General features: G+C 39.5%; 1 protein-coding gene across 1 annotated transcript; it reads right to left on the reverse strand.

Moving 5' to 3' along the window:
- Window positions 1–3,106: 3,106 nt before the first annotated feature.
- Window positions 3,107–4,972, reverse strand: lingo1a (leucine rich repeat and Ig domain containing 1a). The gene has a single exon (XM_073472582.1). It carries the CDS (start codon window positions 4,952–4,954, stop codon window positions 3,107–3,109), a length of 1,848 nt encoding a protein of 615 aa, XP_073328683.1. The 5' UTR covers window positions 4,955–4,972.
- Window positions 4,973–20,706: the final 15,734 nt, after the last annotated feature.

Below are 20,706 nucleotides of genomic sequence, written 5' to 3' on the forward strand. Positions count from 1 at the left end.
CTCCATTACTCCCCAGGGCTCCGAGGCCTCAAGAATAGCTTCTCTCCTCTTCTATTCTGCCTGTCTGTTTTCAAGTCAGAAGATAAATGAGCATGCTTTGATACAGCTTGAGGGGAAAAAAGAACGTCAAAAGTCCCCATGGAGTCCTAACCAAGGAAGCAACGATGTGAAATAAAAAGGAATGGGACAGAGATCCAAACTTAATGCAGAGCAGCACCGTGTTTCGTGAAACTAGGCTGTCCTAGTCGTATCCCTGGTCATTTCCCATAACCTTCAAAGGGTAACCTAATTTGCTCATGTTTCGCTAAAAGACATCCCAGAATAAAACTTGTATTCAATGTTAAACAGCTTCTATTTTTTGTTTCATTTAGAAACTTCACTTACTAATTATTACTCAACCAAGATTTTCTCTTTAAGATTGTGTACAGAGTAAATTAAAAATATTCTCCAAACACACCAATGTGTGCGATCCTTTACTAATGGTGGTTAATTAATGTTTAGAGGCCAGGCAAGGAAATAAGTGAACTACCAATGCCCCTGTAAACAAGTAATTAGCACTGAAACGTATGATGTTAAATTACATTGCAGTCTGCGTCATCGTTTAATGAGGTATTCAATCAAAGAAATCAAACATAATTTTGGTCACTGATACACAAGAAATAAACGCAGATGATCAGCTAGACTTCAACTGGTGCGTGGCCAGCAAAACATTAAAGGGGGATATTTCACTCTTGCTGTCTTTAAAATAAATTTGATTTTATCTATGTATGTATTCATGGAGAAGATATGAGGGTGGCCTGTGAGTGAAAATATTAAGGGAGTCATCAATGTGTAATTGGCAGGAACCAATGTGATTTAAACCCCACAGATACACAGTTGTCATTAATGACGTTCACAAACCACACCTATAAATTAAGATAGGACCATGATGTGTTTAAAAAAGTCCATAGATTGTTTAATACAACATACCATATTCTCAACAATTCAACATCAACAAAATTTTGTTAATTAAAAAAAAAATCTGCATATTACCTTTATTGCACAGAACAATTTGAATGTATTTTCCATAGATTTCTTTTTTAGTACCTTTTTTTTTTGTAAAAAGTTGGCTTGGACTACATGGTCAATATAGTCCAGGGTCAAAATAAAAAAAAAGGAATAACAGAAACAAAAAAAGAACAGAATCCCGAGATCACTCGGGACCAAAAAGGCTAGGTACAGTAGCCACACTTTGAACGAAGAGAGCATTCATAATCAGCAAGAGGGAGAACCATGAGCCATATTCAGTGTTTTTTTTTTCCTTTATGCAAAACGGATTACACCAAAGCTGCTTCAGATTGCTCCATGGGTGAAACCATCTGTGTCACCCCTCCCATCTGCATATTCTGTCCATACTTCCATCCCATTACTGTGTCGTTGTCTGTAATGTCATCCATCATAAATAACTTAGCCTTTATCCTCGCACACGTTTGCAAAGCCCAGCTGTCCACAGTGTGTTCTTGAGAAGGTAAGGCTGTAACCTCAGATTTTATATGCAGGGCCAACTGGGAGCGTGATATGCACAGTTCTTTTTCCCCTGACAAACATTGCACATTTCTGGGGAATAGCAAACCTGTAAATGATCCTGGAAGGTAATATTTCCATGGCTTTAATGGGGGGAGCATCGGCATAAATAAATCATTGATTTCATTAAACAATCAAGAAAAATAACCAGCAATGAAAGAAATATTCTACAGCTTGAGGAGCACATTGTATCCAAAAAACATGAGCACCACAACTTTTATTCCTCCCAATCATGTTGAGCACAAATAATACCATTACATAATCATTTTTGAAATGCCATTTAAAGTCAGGGATAAGAGCCTGCAGTATCAAGGTACTAATGCAAACCATTCTGTTTGCTCGCAAAACTGTAGGATAGATGCTGCATCTATTGTAGGTACAGAGCATCTAACAACGACATCTCACATTTCCTTCTGTTTCATCTGAAGATCAGGGATGAGTGACACTGATACGGATATCAGATACTGGGCTCAAAATGTTCTATTAGAGAAATTCCCCAGTGCTAAAATCGTATACCAAGAGCCATATTTAACAACAGGATTTCCTGCTACTTTTCAATAATCTAATACTAAATATCATTTATCTTTCTAAAAATAAAATTCTTGTAACAGACATCAGGCTGATTTTTACAGCACAGTACTGATAATTGGTTTCAATAGTAATAGTTACACTGATGCATCCCTATTTGACTGAATTTATGTATTTTCAGAGCACCTATTTTTGTATATCATTCGGTTTTTCAGGCCACATAATGACCAATGCAAACTGTTTTACAGTACAAATCATTGAATTTTTTTGGTCGGGAAGAGGGCTATTAATTAGCTGCTGTGATATTCAAATATGTTTTATAAACAGTTTTGTTCTTCCTTTAATATAATATATTGTGTATTTCTGCTAATTCCTGGGGCACACATTTGCAATAATTTTCATCAGGTATTGTGACACAGATATACATTGATTGATTACAGAACAATCATCACTGTAAGAAACAAAAAAGACCATATGTAGCACATAGTATTCACAAATGTAACACTGATGAATTGTAATGATCATGTACTTGAAATGCATCAACGTTGTATAAATGTGCTCATCAACCCATACAAATCTCAGTCAAAACTTGACATCTAACCTCGGAAACAACAAAACAAACACTAAATAAAAAATACAGACAAAAAACAGCAATGGCCAAAATACGATCTGCTCCTCGCATTCTGGCTGCTTGAAGTGTTTTTCTTTTCTGGTATATTTATCCCGGTATAAATCCACAGAAATATGAACTGCTTATGACAAATCTGACTTTCAATTAATGCCCTTCACAGGCCTTGTAGAAACCACCAATGCACAGTAACACTGGGTGTGCTTTCATTCCCTCTCACTTGATAAAGTCAGGAAGTGCCCTCCTCTTCAGTACATCAGTCAGGAAAAAACATATTACTCTATGTTCACAGACCAGGATCCACAGGTTTGTAGGAGTGGAAAGATAATGTCTTCTTTTCCATTTGTCTTATTTTTGAGTTCAAAATGAATAAATTCCACAGCTCCGTTAAATCATTTTCATGTTAAACTTGCGAGGAGCATCGACTGTGCTGCTGCTCATGCCAGCGTCCGATTTCCGTGGCACATACTCGATCTCGATGTTGTGCTTAGTGTTGCCTTTACCTCTGCTCCAGAGGAAGAGCAGCACCAGGCAAAACAAGACGACACCGAGAAATGAGATGAAGCCCATTGTGGTCGCAATGATCAGTGTCTTTATATCAAAGGGGAAAGGAACATTGGCTCTTGTACCGTTAGCACCAGTTTCTGTGGGCTGGTTGGAAATGAAGGCAAAAGTCTTGTTGGGCTGGTGTGGCCAGTCAGGCGAGTAGCTATGGATGTGCAGGTGAGCAAGAGAGGTGTCATTTCCGCCAGCGTTGCTAGCTATACACACATATGTACCATTGTCTTGAATCTGGGCATAGCGCACCTCAAGGGTACCATCTGGCAACACTGAGAGCCTTCCAATTGTCTTGGTGGTGATAAACTTTTTCTGCGGGGAAAGCCACATTATCACTGGAGCAGGATCTCCATCTGCTTGGCAAGCAAAATGAACAATGGCTCCCTCATCAACAAATTTCTGCTGTGGTTTGCGATCCCTAATCCTAGACTTGCGGCACGTGAAGTAGTTTGGCTGCAGAACATCAGGGAAGTCTTTAAATTCTTTGCCTTGGACAAACTCAGGGGAGGCACAGGTAGGCTGCTGCCGGTTAAAGTTCAGTCTCCAGCGCCGTCGGAAAACCCATAACAGTCGGCAGTCACAGGCCAAGGGATTATCATACAAGGCAAGGGTTTCCAGGTTGCCAACTGAATGGAAAGCAGACTCCTCCAAAGTAGTAAGAGAGTTTCCAGACACATTTAGAATCTTCAGGTAGTTTAGACCACGGAAAGAGTAGGGCTCAATCATTGCCAGTCTGCCACCTACCAGGTGAAATTCCTGCAGACGCAGAAGATCATGGAGCTTATTCCCCTCAATGGTATGGATAGGGTTATATGAAAGATTAAGAAAGCGTAAATAAACCAAGTGCCTCAGGGCTACATAAGGAATTGTGGTCAGGTTGGCGTTTGCAATGGTCAGGGAGGTGAGATTTAATCCGTACAAGCAATTTGGGGTCATCGTATCCAAATATGGCCAATTGGCTATTTCCAACACTTTCAGCCGATAGAGCCGTTTAAAGGAGTAATCCCGTATGACATTGATATTGAGGTGGCGCAGCCTGAGAGTGATCAAACTGTGGAGGTGGGTAAAAGCCTCTGTTGGCACAGAGGACAAGTTGCACTTCTCAAGACTCAGGTGCTCAAGGCTACTCAGGCCATGAAAAGCCCGGTGGGAGATGAAAACCAGGTCGTTATCACCCACCTCTAAAGACCGTAGGTTGTACAAATCCTGGAACATGTAGTCCAGCAGGATCACGATCTTGTTCTCACTTATGTCCAGCTGCGTGAGATTGCTCAGGCCTGTGAAGACACCGAGCTGGATAAGCTTAAGCTTGTTGCTACGCAACCCCAATGTCCGCAAGCCGTAAAGGTTGTTGAACGCTCCAGGTTCAATGGTGGAGATTGTGTTTTCACTGAGCTCCAGGTGTTCCAGGTTGGCAAAGTTGGCAAACTCGTCTGGGTTGATGGTTCTAATGCGGTTCTTACTGAGGTCCAGCAGTTTGGTTTCTGCAGGAATGCCCTCAGGAACTGTCATGAGCTTCTTGCGGTGGCACATCACAGAGCGCTCTTGAACATTGCACTCACAGCGGGACGGACAGCCTGTGGTGGAGCCAGACAGCACAGTTCCCAGCATCAGGATCAGAATGGGCTGCCAGCAAGCCACCAGGTAGCTGTGCCCAGTCGCTTCCCCGGCTGCCATCTTATCGGTTACCTGGGGAGACACAGAGACAAGGCAAGGAATTTTGTTAGAGCATAAAATTTGTCTGTCACACTGATGAGTTCGACTACTCAAATTCACACAAAATTCTATTATCTTCTTTTGAGACAAGAGGGAAATTCAGTGCAGGCTGTAGACAATTCTCAAACATTGACAATAGGAGAACACCGTATGAGGTTGTATAGCATGGGTTGATACCATTGAGCTATGGGCTGGTATTCAAATAAGCCATTCTCTGCTACATTCAACAATTTGACTACATATGTGGTGGAAGAGGAGGACAGCGAAAGAACTGACAGGCTGAATTTGTATTAAAACACTTTCTTTTGACCACTGTGTCTATTTGCCGCCAGATGGATAGTTAAACAATCACTAGTGCTAAAAGGATGCCATTTCTCGTGTGACACATTTCCCGACAGAACAGAGAGGATGAATGCTGCAATATTCATGACACAGACTAAAGGTGATTAGAGGTGGGTGGTTACGAGGAATAAGGTATGTGCATGCATAATTGAGAGTGCTGACAGATTTGAATTCTGCATCGTTCACTTTTCTGGAAAGAGCTTTAAATGCAAGGAGCTACAGTGAATGTGCAGCATTATGTTAGACCTATTTGTAATATAGAAGAAGTACTGATTCTAGCTATAAAATCGAAAGCAAAATAATTCTAATAATTTACATAAATCTTGCACTGCATCCTCATCGTGTCGGCTGTGGAATGCTGAACACCATCTTCACTGCACACCTTACAACGATCAATCAGTCAGTGCTATCACCCTGATATAAAGTGAAGGGGCGCACCTTCAAGTGGAATTAACTGCATTTTTCAGACAGTAATCCAATTCATGCTGTGCAGACCCATATGCTGAGCGTATCTGTGGTTGGTTCTGGTACTAGAAAGTCTTTTTTCACCCCTACTCTTTTCTTCCTGCTTCCAGCTTGGATTTGCTGTGTAGGTTAAAAAAAACAGTAGGGGGGTGGAGCAGCAGTAGCAGGAGGACGCAATCAAAGACTGATGGTGGCAAGTGTGATGTATGTGCTGTGGCTGACACTCGGCTCACACAATCTTTTACGATAAAATATAGACCATACACCACCAGGTAATTGGATACAGAGAGATAAATGCAAGGTTTAAGAGCAAAAAAACCCAAACCGTATTTAATTTCAGTGACATCTGTTAGGATGCCTCCAGCCCTTCCACTAACAATGCAATCAACAATAGATTTTATCATCTCAGAATTTCCATGTATATGCTGAGAACGATGATGGCACCATTTTCATTATGGAGATAAGTGAATATAGGACCATCCTTTCTGCTTCGATTAGGAGACAATTATTCTGACACACAGGGTTCAGTTGAAAAAGGCAGATGGACTTAAAGAGTAATGGTTTAGGTTTTAATAAATAATTTAATAATAATTTAAACAATGTTATTTCTTACATTCAAGAACATGGAATTGGATGGTAACTCACTGACTTATGTAAGAAAAAAACACAGGAACTAAATCCTTCACATCTCATTCGCGCTCATCAAGACAAGTCTCCAGGGGGCTCCTGTCTATGTGTGATGGCTGTTGTCACAATACACAGAATTGCGCCAGCGCTATGAGCCTTCAGCGCTTGCTCTAAATTTGTCTTTAAAGTCTATTTCTAACTGGTCACAGAGTGCCTCCTCCTGATTCACAGAAGGTGTGTGAAGAAGGATAATGCCCACTTTTGTGCTTCAGAAGATTTCATGGAACATATTACTTGTGATAGATTGAGACTGTAGAGAATTGGGGGGGATATCTTTGATATTATGTTTGACAGTTGTTACCCTGGTACTCCAGTACAGGAGTCCAGACCCTGTCCTCACAATAAAGAATAAATATATTCTTGTAGAGCAACTTCCTAATCAGAAGAGACTGGTGTAGTGGAGATTCATCCAGCAACTGAACTGTCTTCTTTCCAAAGCCTTCTGCGCTACCTTTTCACCTATACTTAAGATACTTTGTGAGAACATGACAGCTCCCTTGTAAGTTCTAAAAGTTATCACGGTTGCTGGAAATAGTTTCAGCTGCGAGAAGTCTTTTGCTGTTAGTGAAAAAGTCACTTTTAGAGTCAAGACCAACCCACAGAAGCTTCATCTATCATTCTGGCTTAGCCACAAACAACCGGTATTTTTACGTCACTGCCACTGGGGAGAGGCTACGTGATCCCAGAAACCCTTTTAAAAAATTGGAATAAAAAAATTTGCTGAAATGTGCACAGTAGCATGACATGCAACTGCTAAACCCCCTGGTTCCTCTACCAAGTGCGTATGTCAATGTGAAACCCCCCCAGGACTGTTGGACTTGGTGTTCATGAGGGTTCTGCGTAGTTGTTGTGTAGTCCTTTAAATAAACGCTATCTTTGATCTTTGAAATTATTTCTTCATTTAGAGTGTCGCAGGGTCACACTCAATGATCTGTCTTGCCTCTAAGATTCAGGGCTCTTATATTTTCCCTTCTATCCCTATATGGACACTCTTAATTGGTTAACTAGTAAGCACAAAGTGGTGAAACAGATGTGTTACAGAAATAAGAAGCTAGGTGACACATCTGGAGTGAATGATTTTTGTTGATCTTTTGATCAAACTTTATATTTTGATCAAGGCACTTCCCAATGTTTCCACCATCTGTGCCCGCCTCCTCTGTACTTTCCATCAGTGGATTCATGTACACAAACATTTATAAAGTCCCGAGATGAATGACATTACAATTATTTCTGCATAACTTTTTAACTTATTATTATCTCTCGACAGAAATCATTAACAGTTCAAACATTTATTAGATTATTCTTCTACCTGACACTTCTTACTTTTTAGCAAATAAATCTATTTACTGTTGTTTCTTTGGTTTTGTTCCTGGGTAGTTTAGGTAAGGAGGCATGCAAGTTTTGTAATCATTGACTGGCACCGATTCTTTTATTTTTTGTCCATGTCTTCTCTGAGCTGCTTTTGTCTTAATTCTGCAGCCTAACAGAGCTACAGTCTGGGGTTTGCTCCGTTTTTCTGTCCTTTTTGACACAGTTAATTAAGGGGTGACATGGAACTCCATTGTGGTCACCACTAATAACTTTTGTCCCACTGAACCAATAGACAACTGGACATCAGACTTAAAAAAGGGGGTTTATGGGTTAGATTTACTCCACTCAATTTCTTTGTATTCCCTCTGAGGTCAAAGTTCAGATTGGGGATTTTATGATACCATCTGTAATCAAGTGAAACCAAGTGATTTCAGAGATGATTGTATGTCTGAGATCAGACACCTGCACCAGTGCCTGCTGTGCTCCCTCTCGCCTCCAGCCATGCTTAATCATTCTTATTCCCTAACCCACATTGATCAAGTCAGTGCTGAGCGCTGTGAGATGGATTGGTGTGAAGCTTTGTATGGCATGCTTAGACACCTAAGAAGAAGGAGTGTCCTTATCACAAGCTCAATTTCATCTGTCACCCTCTATCATGTGGCTATCGCATATTGGATATCAGTCAATGAGATGCTATTATGTCCAACTCTATTACCACTGACACTCAAACCCAATCAGCAAAATGATCAAATCATAATCCCTTGTTGGTAAAGCTCTGTGACTGCAACTTCAGCAGGTTATGAACCCCAGCCAGGCTTCTTAATGAGTTGTTGCACTCCTTTACACATGTTCAAGATCCCCATAAAATAACACAGCACTTGATTACTAAATCATAATACATCAGAATTTTTCGAGTTCCATCAGGAAGAGACAATGCTACTAAAGCTTTTACAGTCATTCCTTTAAAATGTCTGCCTGTGTTTTTTTTCATGACAGAGCAGCTTTGACATTTATTGCACATGGCTTCAGTGGCAAATATGCAGCGGAACAAGTAAAGACGGGGACACATTAAGATGAAGAATCCATCCACGGGTAAACATTTGCAGCTCTGTTTTGTTAATGATCTGGTGTTATCATCCCCTTGCAGGCATGTGGTCCGAATGCAGTTCTTCATTGCAATCAGCACTCCAGTGAGATCCCAGAGAATTACATTAATTGAGGTGAAGTGAGAGGGGGCGTGCTTCTCAAAGGAGTGAACGTGGTCGAGGAGAAGTGAGACAACAGTGCTCGATAAATGAGGACCCACTGGTCTACGAACAGTAATAACTAGATCAATGAATGGTGAGATTAATGCCTTTATGACAGAATCCACTGGGATCCTGAAGATGTTGCCTCATATCAAGAACTGGATGGTGCCCTATGCTCCTATTACTACAGAGTGGCAGAAGAGTAGCCAACTCATCAACGGATGGGCAATCATAATTAAACGGACAATGAGTATGATTTTTAGTGTCCCTTTGTACATAATAACTCAATGTGTATCAGTGGTGGTTCATTGGTCACTCAGTTAGACTATCTCTAATTCAAGTTTTAATAAATTCTTAACTGTTATGTTCCAAATTAAAGGTCATATTGATAACCTTTTTATGTGCCAACCAACATTTCCATGTGGGCCCCAAATGGGCGAAATGGGATCTGCACATTATATTTTATGGCTCCACCTGGGTTTGCCCAAAGGTGGCCCACATGGACATGTTGGCTAGTTCGTTGAAAAAAACTTAAAATTGGTTTCTACAGTATGCACCCAACATATTATACTGCCCTAATGTTAGCTAACTAATCTTAGCAATGATAACTTTTGCTAGCTGGTGTTAGCAACATTAGCTAGTGCAACAAACTGGCAACCACTTGAGGGGGCAGATGATTTAAACAACTGTGATGTTGTTGAATAACTGTGAATGCCACATTTTGTGACTGAATGTTATCGATAACACCTTTAAGAAAGATTTGCCACCCGACAGTTTCATTCAACCTTCTTTACGTGGGATTTATCAGAACATCCTTATGTTTTTATTGTGGGACCCAATAAAAAATCAATTTGGAACCCAGTCTAATAACGATATTGTTCTTCAGGAAAGAACATTTATTTTCTGCAGTTTATCTTAAGATATCATTTCCATTTGATTCTGTTTGTCTTTTTAAAGAATGAATAGCTTTTGGACTCAATATAGTTAAAATCTATGGCTCCATGTTGAACAGACTGTATGCACTTATTTGTAACAACTTGTTTTAATTGCTCTCTGCCTACATGTACCTTTCACATACAACCTGCCATCACTCCACTAAATCTTGCTCCATGCGTCTAATTGAGGCTGTCTGTCAACATTCAGTAATCCTCAGTAAGTACAATCAAACGCAGGTGTTGGCAGGTATTGTTAAGACTTAAAACCACGCCCAATGCTTTAGTATACCTGTCACAAACCATCACTCCTGAGCCTTGTTAAATGCCATAGTTAAATACCTGTAAGCTACTGGAAAATCCCTGAGATGATGCTGACCTTATCTGCGGCACAAAGTGTTAAAAGCCTTTAAAGCCCATTCCTCTGCAAACTGCTTATTCAGCTGCTGGGCTAATCCAGAATTTTACTTACTGTACTATTTGCATGCCTTTGATAGTCAGTATGCAAACAATTTGCTGTAAGCAGTTGTCACTATCCCACATATCCTCCTTAAGCACATATAACAAATTCATGCGGGCCAGTATGCAGCTACAGCATTACCACCATTTTTTGTAATTTGAAAACTAATCTTTTTAATGAATAATTTGTATATCCTAGGAAACAAAAATAGTATACCCATCTACTGAAATGATAAGTTAAACTGCCTCTTAAGATGCTTATTGGTTCAATTCTAAGTAGCAGCTTGGAGTTATAGCACAGAACATGGATATTGACAGCCACATTTTGGCTAAATCCATCTTAACCAGGGGTATCTGACCTTTAGCTCCCCAAGTAAGATCACTTTCACACTGCTATAATGTCGCCTAGCTGAATTTTCGAGAGAAAGGTTACCCTAGTGTCATTGAGAAGCTAAGCTGCCTGGTGGGATAGCTGGCTGGAGCCGGGCCTGTGAAATGGCAGGGCTTAAATGTAAGCCGACGCCCGACAGATGGACAGCAAAGCCCTAATCCAGGCGAAGAAGCTGGTTGGTGCAACAAGGTGCAGAATTCCTACAGTGGCCAGCTGTTGTCCTGACGAAACTCTGCCATGAAACCTGTCTACATGTCCCTGCTGAACTTCACCTCGAAAAAGGGCCATTTACTGCTTCTGTGCAGGTGCCCTGTGGACTGATGCAGCCACAAATACTTTTAAGAAGAAAAGATCAGATTTAGGGTGACTAGGAAAGCATCAACAGCATGCACACGTGGGAATTGATAAAACTATTGATACTGATTGATTGAGTGATTTAAATGGGGTAGACACAATATTAGGAATACTTCTCCAAATATGGCTATGTATGTCTAACTTTCTGCTATACTCTCACTTAAATAAATAACACAATAATAAAAGGTTATGATAATGATGCAGCACCATATGTGTTACACTGGGGACATGTCCCCACCACTTTTTGAAATTACCAATTTTTTCCCCATCCCTTTTTAAAAGCATAATAGGTTAATAATGTGCTTAATAGGTTAATGAGTTAAGTAAGTTAAAAAGAGCATGCACAAAGAAATGTTAACTACAAATGAGATTATGCAATCTTTTTCCCACCATAATTATCTACTTTGACCTCAGACCATCCCCTTATTACGTTGCCTAAAATCAGATATGATGAAGAACATTTAAAAAATGTTTTATTCATCTGAGCCCTCATGTCCCTGATACTTTTCAACACAAAGTGTTGCAGCACAAATCAAGAGCAACACAAATAGTCTTCAAAATAAGCCTAGTTGAATTAACTGGTAAAAGAGTAAAGGTTATTTTTTTTAATATGGGTGATGTAACTAATCAATTAAATGTGTTGTTGTTATTGCTATCGTGGTCAGGGTTAAATGGTTTTCTTGTATCTGTTGTATTTTCTTTTTTGTATTATTTTCATGTTTGGAAATATTATTTAATTAAACTACTTTGACAGAAATCGTTTTTAATGAACTGGGTTTTTCCTTCCAATGATTTTGTTAAGTGTCAATGTGAATTTAGCAATAAATCAAACCAATTTCTAGTAATAATGGCGAAAATCCTTAATTTCCAAAAGGGGGACACTGTGTACAAAGACTGTTCAGACATCAGTAGTTTGATTGTGGTTGTTAAAGATCTAAAAGTCATGTTTCATTGCACCCAAATTCACCAATGCTCCTAATTTGGGCTCGTTTTTTTTACAGATGTGGTTGGGTGTTATCTGTGAGTGAAGGAGCGTGCGTCCTCATGTGATGTTCCATCGTTATGAACCTCATTAGCCTCATCTCCCCGGCTCCGTTTAGAGAACCACCATTAATTTTCGGTTCTCAAGGAGATGTGTTTTCAAAGAGGAACAGCCTCCAGAATGTCAGACTTTTATAAAGAAGATCCAGGATTTTGGAGGGACTCAGATCAGTTAACTAATGAGGATCCATGCTCATTTCTACAACATCCAAAAAAGAAAATAACAAAGAAGCCTGCCAATAGATGGTTTAGAGGAATAACACAAAATCAGACCCTAATCAAAGCCAGATTAGATTGACATTCAAGTCCGATGCTCATGCTGTTTGTGATTGTGACAAATAATCCTCACAGTTATATTCTATCACGATCTGACTACATAACATTATTAAAAAAGCTATAGGTATTCAAGTGATGCTGACTAAATCATGACAGTATTTTTTCTGTGTATGCTTTTATGAATCATATCTGTTATCTAACAGTCATCTTGTTTATAGAAGCATTATAATATTTCACCTCAACTGAGTGTGGGAGGTATGAACAAATCTAAGATAAAACTCTGAAGCTTTCTGGATATGAGAGCTCCACAGGAGCACATCTTCAGTGGTCATTTCACTCAGCTGAAAGAAAAGTAAGCACTTGATAACGTCATTTCAATCAAGTCTCAAGCTGCCTGTAAGACCAGGGAAAGGCAACAACAAGACAGGCTGTATCAAACTATTAACAACCAATATAACAAATCAATTTTATAAAGATCTATCTCCTAGCTCTAAAAGCAAACAATTTAATCTCTACTGATAACCTTGATCAAATTTCCTCAGTGCCTCTTAAGTGCAGCAATAGAGGACACATCTGTTCTGATATTACCTTTGATTCATGTGAAGATCAGTTTTTGCTGTGAATGTATATGTTTATTGAAGCCTGTTAAGCATATAAGCATCAAAAGTGAAGCTATACAAGCAAATAAACTAAAAAGTGTAAATCAAATACCAATGCTAAAATGAAACGGTAAAATAGTGATCCTAAAACAGTATATTGTTTGTCTACTATCTGCTACTTCTGATGATTTCAAACTAACAAGGTTGAGAGTTGAGCAGCTTGCAGCTCTGTGAGGCTCTAGATGCAGGAGTGCTTTGGGCTAAGCGCTAGCATCAGAATGCTAAAATGCTCACAACAGCAAAGGTAAATACAGACTTTTAGCAGGTATACTTTTTCAGTGTGTTAGTTTTCCATATTTGTCTGGCATACTCCATACAATTTTCATCACGTGTTAACAATGATAGGGGAATTTTGGTGCAATAAAGGTCACCACAATACTATCAGTACACCGTTTGTTAATTTTCCCTGGATAAATCATATTAATCACACTTACTTTAACTAATATTTTTCCAGTCATCCATGCCCCCCTGCAGTGGCTCATATTCATCCACAGGGGGGGGTCCCACACCCCAATTTGAGAACCACTGATTTAGCGTGGCAGCATGTTAACGGTTCCTAATAAGCACTAGACGAACTACAGCTGAGGTAAATGATCAGTTCTGCAGTTATTTGGTCATAAACCAAAGAATAAGACACATTGAAATTTCGACCTGGTAATGGTGCTAGATGAAAAGCCAGAGTATCACCAAAATGATTAAAGTACTATAAATATGCACTACTGATTGGTCGTATCCTGTCGTATGTATTATAGCAGCTTCAGTGCATTTCAAGTGTTTGGCAGCAGAAAGTAACTAAGCAGAACAGCTAGATTGTAAAAGATTGAGCTTCCCCAGAGAGAGCTGCTGGAATGGCCGTTTCCTTTTTTTCCCCCCCAAGGCTGAGAGAAAAATACTCCACAGGCAGGAGAGCTGCTGCAAACACACACACACACTCACACAAACAGACGCACACAGATGCTGTTATAAAATGTCCGTCTGTGTATTGCTTTGTCCCATAAAGCTGCATCCCCCCGCTCTGAGGCCCGATATTTTTCGGTTGGGGGACAACTTGCTGACAGAGACTGGAGGCGATTGTGTCACAGGGTCACACGGTCACACATGGACTCTTCTACAAACACCGCAGGAGATGCCAACCTTCAGTGCTCCTGAGTACCACTTGCTGCTACACTGGCAAAACTGAAAACACTGCAGCCGTGGCGATAAATGTAGGAGAAACAATATCCGGTGAAGGTCACAGGGCTCGTACTTGTGAATTTTATACTGGATACTGATCTTGGATGAGTGTTTTAGCGTGTGGGATGAACCTGGCTTGTTCCAGTTTGTTTAGTTTGCAAGACTGAGAGGCCAGCACTAACAAGGTCCCACGAGGTGCTTTAAGAAAGTCTGTCTCAAGCAGTGGGCCAAAGAGGATTTGTTTTTTTGTTTTTTATTTTTCTTTTCACGCAGAATTTCTAGAGATACTATTTTATTACATTTTCAGATCACAAACTTTGTTTCACCGATAACTACAAGAAATGGTTATTAAAAGGTAAGAGTGCATAAGGCCAGATGCCGAAAGACTAAAGACACGTCAGCTGCTGCAGTAAGTATTAGAATAATCCATTAGTCACTTAATAGAACACTTCTAACAAGTTTGATAAATGATTAATCATTAAAGTGATTTATCAAACAAAAATATCAATTGTTTGCTTGTTTTAGATTCTTAAAGGCAAACTTTTTGATCATTAGAAGTAAATATCTTTGGCTCTTCGTCAGACAAAACAAACAATTGTGAAGCAGCTACATGAAACACTAAGTTGCTCCTCACTGTGTGCTTGAGCCTAATTATGCAGATATTTACAACAAAGACACATATTTTGCTGCTATTTGCAAACAGTTACTTACATCTCTGCAGCAGACACCAGCTTATTAAAGGTTATTTCAAATTAATTGTTCATGGTACTTGGTCCTGCTTTAGATCTTCAGTAAACAAAGCAGTCCCTGAGGCAGAATTAAAACTTAAATGAAAATAGCCCCAAATATTTCTCATTCTGCGAAGCTGCTTTGCGGATACTAAAAGAAAAAAAATATGCGACTGATTGCACTGCACATAACAATTAAAATATAATAAAAATAACGCAGATGCGCATTCGTCTTTTGTCAACTCCTTGTCATCAAAAATAAAGAAACCCTTTCCTTTTCCAGCATACAGTACCCAGCAGCTTCTGATTAGGAAGAAACACTGAGGTCTCACCATTATCATTGTAATGAATTCACAGGCTACTGTGTGAAAAGCAAAGGAGCTTAGGAAAATAACATGTCCTCCCATCGCTGCTTTGATGAGCAGCAATGAAAACATTCACTTTTGTAATCAGCCATTTTTTTTCACCTACATCAGACATCTACTTTTATTTTTTGCACAATTTTAAATCCAATTTTGATTAAAAGTTGAATGCAAGAAAATCAAACCAAACTACATTGTATAATGAGGGTTAGGCACCTGAAAAAATGAACTTGTGGGCTCGCTTCAGTTGTTTTGTTACAATAATCACATTAAAGGTTTTCTTTTGAGTATGATTACTTTTTCTGTGTTTTTACGTATGGCAGTCAATTAAAGTTACAGTATGTATGACCTAGAAAATACACAACAACAAAGTCTGTCAACTCACTCACACATCCAGCCACAGCATCCAAATGTATTTAAATAATCCAGTTTATGCTCAGAATAAATCATTCATGAGTGATGAGTTAATGTTATGCAGCTAAATCGAGCCCTTACCTCTTCTATCCCGCATAAGACGTCGTGTCAGATTTAATTTAAGAATGACGGTACTTAAATCAAAACAGTCCTCAAGTAGTGCTGTTGGGGAAGAATCGTTTTTTGAAAGGTGAAGACATTAAAATTGTTAAACTCGACATAAGAACCCTACTGAACATCTCCAAAAAAATATTAATTCAAGGGTGGGGGGAGGATAAATGAACGTTTTTCGAGGGGGAGCCTGAACATATTATTCTTCTCACTCAATTTGAGAGTGAATACATTTTTCCCTTAGATGAAGTGAGTGGATTTGGCAGTTGCCCTGGGAGTGTGTGTGTGTGTGTGTGTGGTGGATGGGGGGGTGTTTGTATTTGGGCGAGCTCTTATGCCGGCTTAAGGAACAACCGCTATATCAACTCATCCATATACATCTGTAGCTTTAATAGCTGCAAATGCACCGCAAGCTACACTGGTTCCTCAATTAAGGAAGTCAACACGGAAACGTGCCTTCATTTCATAATGAATAATTTAGGCTGTGTCTTATTGGCTGGCAGGAAGTGTGATGGGCACAGTGTGAGGCGGCTCAAGGCCATATTGACTTTAATTGTGACTGGCATCTACAGGCTTTCCTCCCAGTGTGGAGAAGAAAATGTCCCCTCTGCTTAGCCGGCCCTGCAGCTCGCAGTGAGGCCTTTAAAGGGAAATGAGCTGTAATTAGTTGATAGAGAGGTGACCCCAATGCAGAAAATGCCACACTAAGGCACGGGGATCAGACACTGGAGGATAAGGCTGCTGCCCTCTCTAGCAAAGAAAAGCATCTGATTAAAGGAGAGCTCCAACTATGCAGGGATTATTTTCACCATTCATTAGTGTATGTCAGGATCTATATACTGGCATTAATGATAAAGAAATGCTTGTCAGAGTGAAAATGACTGTTGGAGGAACAAAGATAAACATCTCGGACGGGATACAAAATAACAAAAACGGTCAGTGAGGTTTAAAATGCAGGTTGGGCTCTAACATTAGGGCCATTATTAGTCACTTTAATATGTACTGGTGTGTAAATGTTGGCTGATAGGTAGCAAATGCAAAAAAATACATTTGAAGTTGATTAAAATCAGTGTCTCAATTACAGTTTGTCCACCAGAGAGCACTGACAAGTTCATTTTTTTAACTGTAAAAAATCAGTACGTATCTCTGTCACCATTTTTAGGGGATACTTCTGACAAATATGTGTTTATATCCTGTTTATGTAAAACACTAAACTAACTGCTTAAAAGTCGATATCCTTTTCGCAAATGTTACCATCAGGATTAGCTTTTTAAAATCCAGAATCAATCAGCTTTTTCTCTGTATGTTAACCATTATTGGATCCATCTCTATTACTTTGAGGGACTCAAATGATTCATTTCTACTGAAACACTCATTCCATTCTTCAATGAAAACACTCTTCAGTACAGATTTTATCTGTTGAAATTCAAAGGAAGATCTCAACGCAGCTACAACCATGATATTAATTTTTATCATTTTCTTTGAAACCCACTCATGGGTAAGGGTTAGGGCAGGGCTTTTCTGTATCTTTTACTGTCTTTGTCATAATGGCAGGGCTGTCTTGCGACTAAAACATTAAGTTGTGAATTTATCAAGAGAAAGGAAAAAAGTATTGAATTTATATTTGATCTCTTTTATTTACACCTGTCTATCAATGCCCTGCTTTTGCTGTTATGTTATTGACAGAGATGTTCACAAAAAACTATGAAACCTTTAGTCTGAAGCCTGACCAATATGGGTATGGTTCATATTATTAGCCAATTTCAGCATATTACTGATTTGAGTTTTGTTATAAATGTCAGCCAATGAGTAGCAAGACATTTCAGTACAGAAACGCCGAAGATAGGTTTGAGGTAATTTATCTGTTGCCATTCCAGAGAGCATTGACAGGAACTCTAAAATGCTCTAACACGAGAGATCTAATCCCACTTCTTCAAACTCTTGATTATCACCATTGTTACCAGCCTAAAAAACCCAAACATAATGCAGCACCTGAACTGCAACTTGCCATTCCAGAATTCCATGGCACTGAACAGATTAAAGTATTGTCATGCCATGAGCTTTCAAAGGTCTTCCTCCCACCTCTATATGTGCTTTCAAAACTCACACAACTCATCAAAGAGAATATAAGTACTATAAGAACTTCCGTATCCACAACCTTGGGCCATTTTCTCTTTTGAAACGGCATAGATTCTTCAAATACTTGTTTTTGTAGGAGACCCATGAAGGTGAACCCAATTCAGAGACGAGGACGGTATTTCCTGGATTTAAAATGGGTGCCGGTGTAACCACACATTCACAAGACACATTTTCATTGTGAAACATTACATCCAAATAGACATTTTTTCCTCCACTCACAGTTCTTGATTTATGGCTCTCAAATGTACAGACTCTTGTATAAAACTGCCTGAGCAGAGTCACTTCAGTTTACCCATTCAGGATTTATCTCCTTCAATGGCGTGGGCTCAGACAAAAACACTGTCTCATAAGTGCTTTATCAAAAACCAGAGCTGCTTTGTAAGGAACTGCACATGAGCCAGCCAAAGCTCTGAGGCAGATTGTGGTTCTGGGCCATAAAAAACAAAATGTATTTTTTCTCCCACTGCAATGTGAGAAAAGTCAAAAGGCAGACAGAAGTGACAGGTCTGCAGTGTGTCACTGAGGTCTCTCCGTCTTCTATTTATACGGTCCTGGCGGTTGTTTTAATGAGTGTTGACCCAGACTTTCATTTGGTGACTTTCCGCACTAAAATGTAATGAGTGTGGACGCAGGACAACAAGGCTTGTGAAATTCATACAGTGCTGTTCTAGCACTGGCAAACAATGACTCAGGATCTCTACACCAACTTAAAATGAATCACCTGATTGTATATGCAAACCAAATGGCGCCTGCTGAGGCATGCAAACTGATTGCAAATGAATTGTTCACAGGCTACGGTCGGCTAGGTTATCGATTCAAATGGCTTTCTGCTGATAAAATAGGCTGGACGATTGACACATTCCCGCAGTGAAAGTAATTTACAGTATTTAGGTTATCGTGGGATTTGTTACACACGGTAGCTTATATGTTTGGTTTTACAGGGCTCGCACATAAGGCGTGAATCAATCAGAATTGAGATGATCACTAAAACTGTGTGAACTGTCCTACACCACAGCTCATCAATAGATCATTTGATTGCCACTTTCATCATCAAATATTTATATTCTTCTTCTTTTCTGAGTATCATTTCACCACACCAACCTCATGTCAATGCTTTCTTCCCCCTTCACAATCTACAGGAAGCAGAGTAGGCCTTTGCCGACCTCACCGTGGCTCCAGTGCAGAGATAGGGAAGCTTAATCCATGTCCTCTGAGAGATCGCCCAGAAAGATGAAGTCTTAATTAGCCAGATAAAACCCCACATAATAACGCTATTGATATAGACTGGGAAATGAGGACTGAGCAGAACAAAAAAAACAATGACTGTATATAAGATGGCTGAGATGGGTTCGGAGTTAGAGAAGTAACTGCAGTGGTTGAAAAAAAAAAAAGGGCTGTTCCCTCTCACTCTCAAACTCCAGCAAGGGGAGCATTGTCTCATCTCTCTGAGCAATCCACCTGCTCCAAATTCTCTCATAAGAAGCTTAGAGAAAAACGCTGACCTTCATATAATCAAAGATTATGTGGAGGAAAACAACAACAGTTTTTGGAGTACTTAAGCAATAGCACTCATGGGAGGTTCGAGCAATTAAAGGCAAAATTACTTGTCTAAGCTGTCCTTGTATCCTCCCGTTCCCTATCTTTGGTTCCCTGTAGTATGAGGAGGAGGTCATAAAGATAGTGAAAAGAAGAGAATCACATCTCACTATAGCTAATCCTAGGGGTACTAGAGGGAGCAGAATCTCCCTTTTAAGAAAGACAATCTAGGTATTTCACATGCTACACATGGATCAATGACAAGGTGACCCTGTATAGTAATACCAGATGGCTTTAAGGGTTGGCAAAGACACTGCAAATCCCATGTGAACACTTGTGCACCCCTTCAAAAAAAAGTTACAGAAAAATTCACGAGAACTTTACTCCTTAAAGTAATTTTGCTAAAACCGATTTAAAATGGCAGTTATGTGTGGATTAATATCGCTTAGAAAAACCTCATTAGATTCTGAGTGCAGCTCATATCAAAGCCCATCCAACCTCAATCTGCAGAGCTAGGGGGAGAGCTCCATTCTGCCACTCATGCCTTAATTAATGAGAATGACTGTCTTTTTTTTCCCTTTGGTTCCCCACGAAGAGCAGTGCCTTTGTTGAAGCACGCTGACAGCCAGATGATATGCTTGTGGACACACATTTTAGGATTCCATCTTTGTTGTCTTGTCATGTTAGCCTTGTTGTGATGTAACTTGTATGACATTTACAGAGGAGATATAAGCCAGCGGTGCTGAAACGCTGCTAACTGTGCTGGAAAATGTTTCCAGATTTCTCTGAGTTTAAAAAAAAAAAAAAAAAAAGAATTCTTTTGGCCGAGGGATGAAGTGTCAGTGAAAAAAAAATCCTACCTCAGAGCTTTCAAATGAAACAAAGCAGAAGGTCTGTGCTTCAGGGCAGTAAATTGTTGGGCTGCATTAATCAATTAGTCGTCCAAAAGGAAACTCATCAGCCACAATTTCGATAACTGATTAATTGCTTCAGTCATTTATCAGCCAAAACTGCCAAACATTCTCCTGATGCCACTTTTTCAATGTGAGGATTTGTAACGATTCTGTTTTCTGTCACTGTAAACTA

This window comes from Pagrus major, chromosome 8, assembly GCF_040436345.1.
Source record: "Pagrus major chromosome 8, Pma_NU_1.0".
Classification (NCBI taxonomy): domain Eukaryota; kingdom Metazoa; phylum Chordata; class Actinopteri; order Spariformes; family Sparidae; genus Pagrus; species Pagrus major.

What these genes read in the sequence shown, in the direction of transcription:
- lingo1a (XM_073472582.1), bottom strand. Translation starts at nt 4,954, where the DNA reads ATGGCAGCCGGGGAAGCGACTGGGCACAGCTACCTGGTGGCTTGCTGG.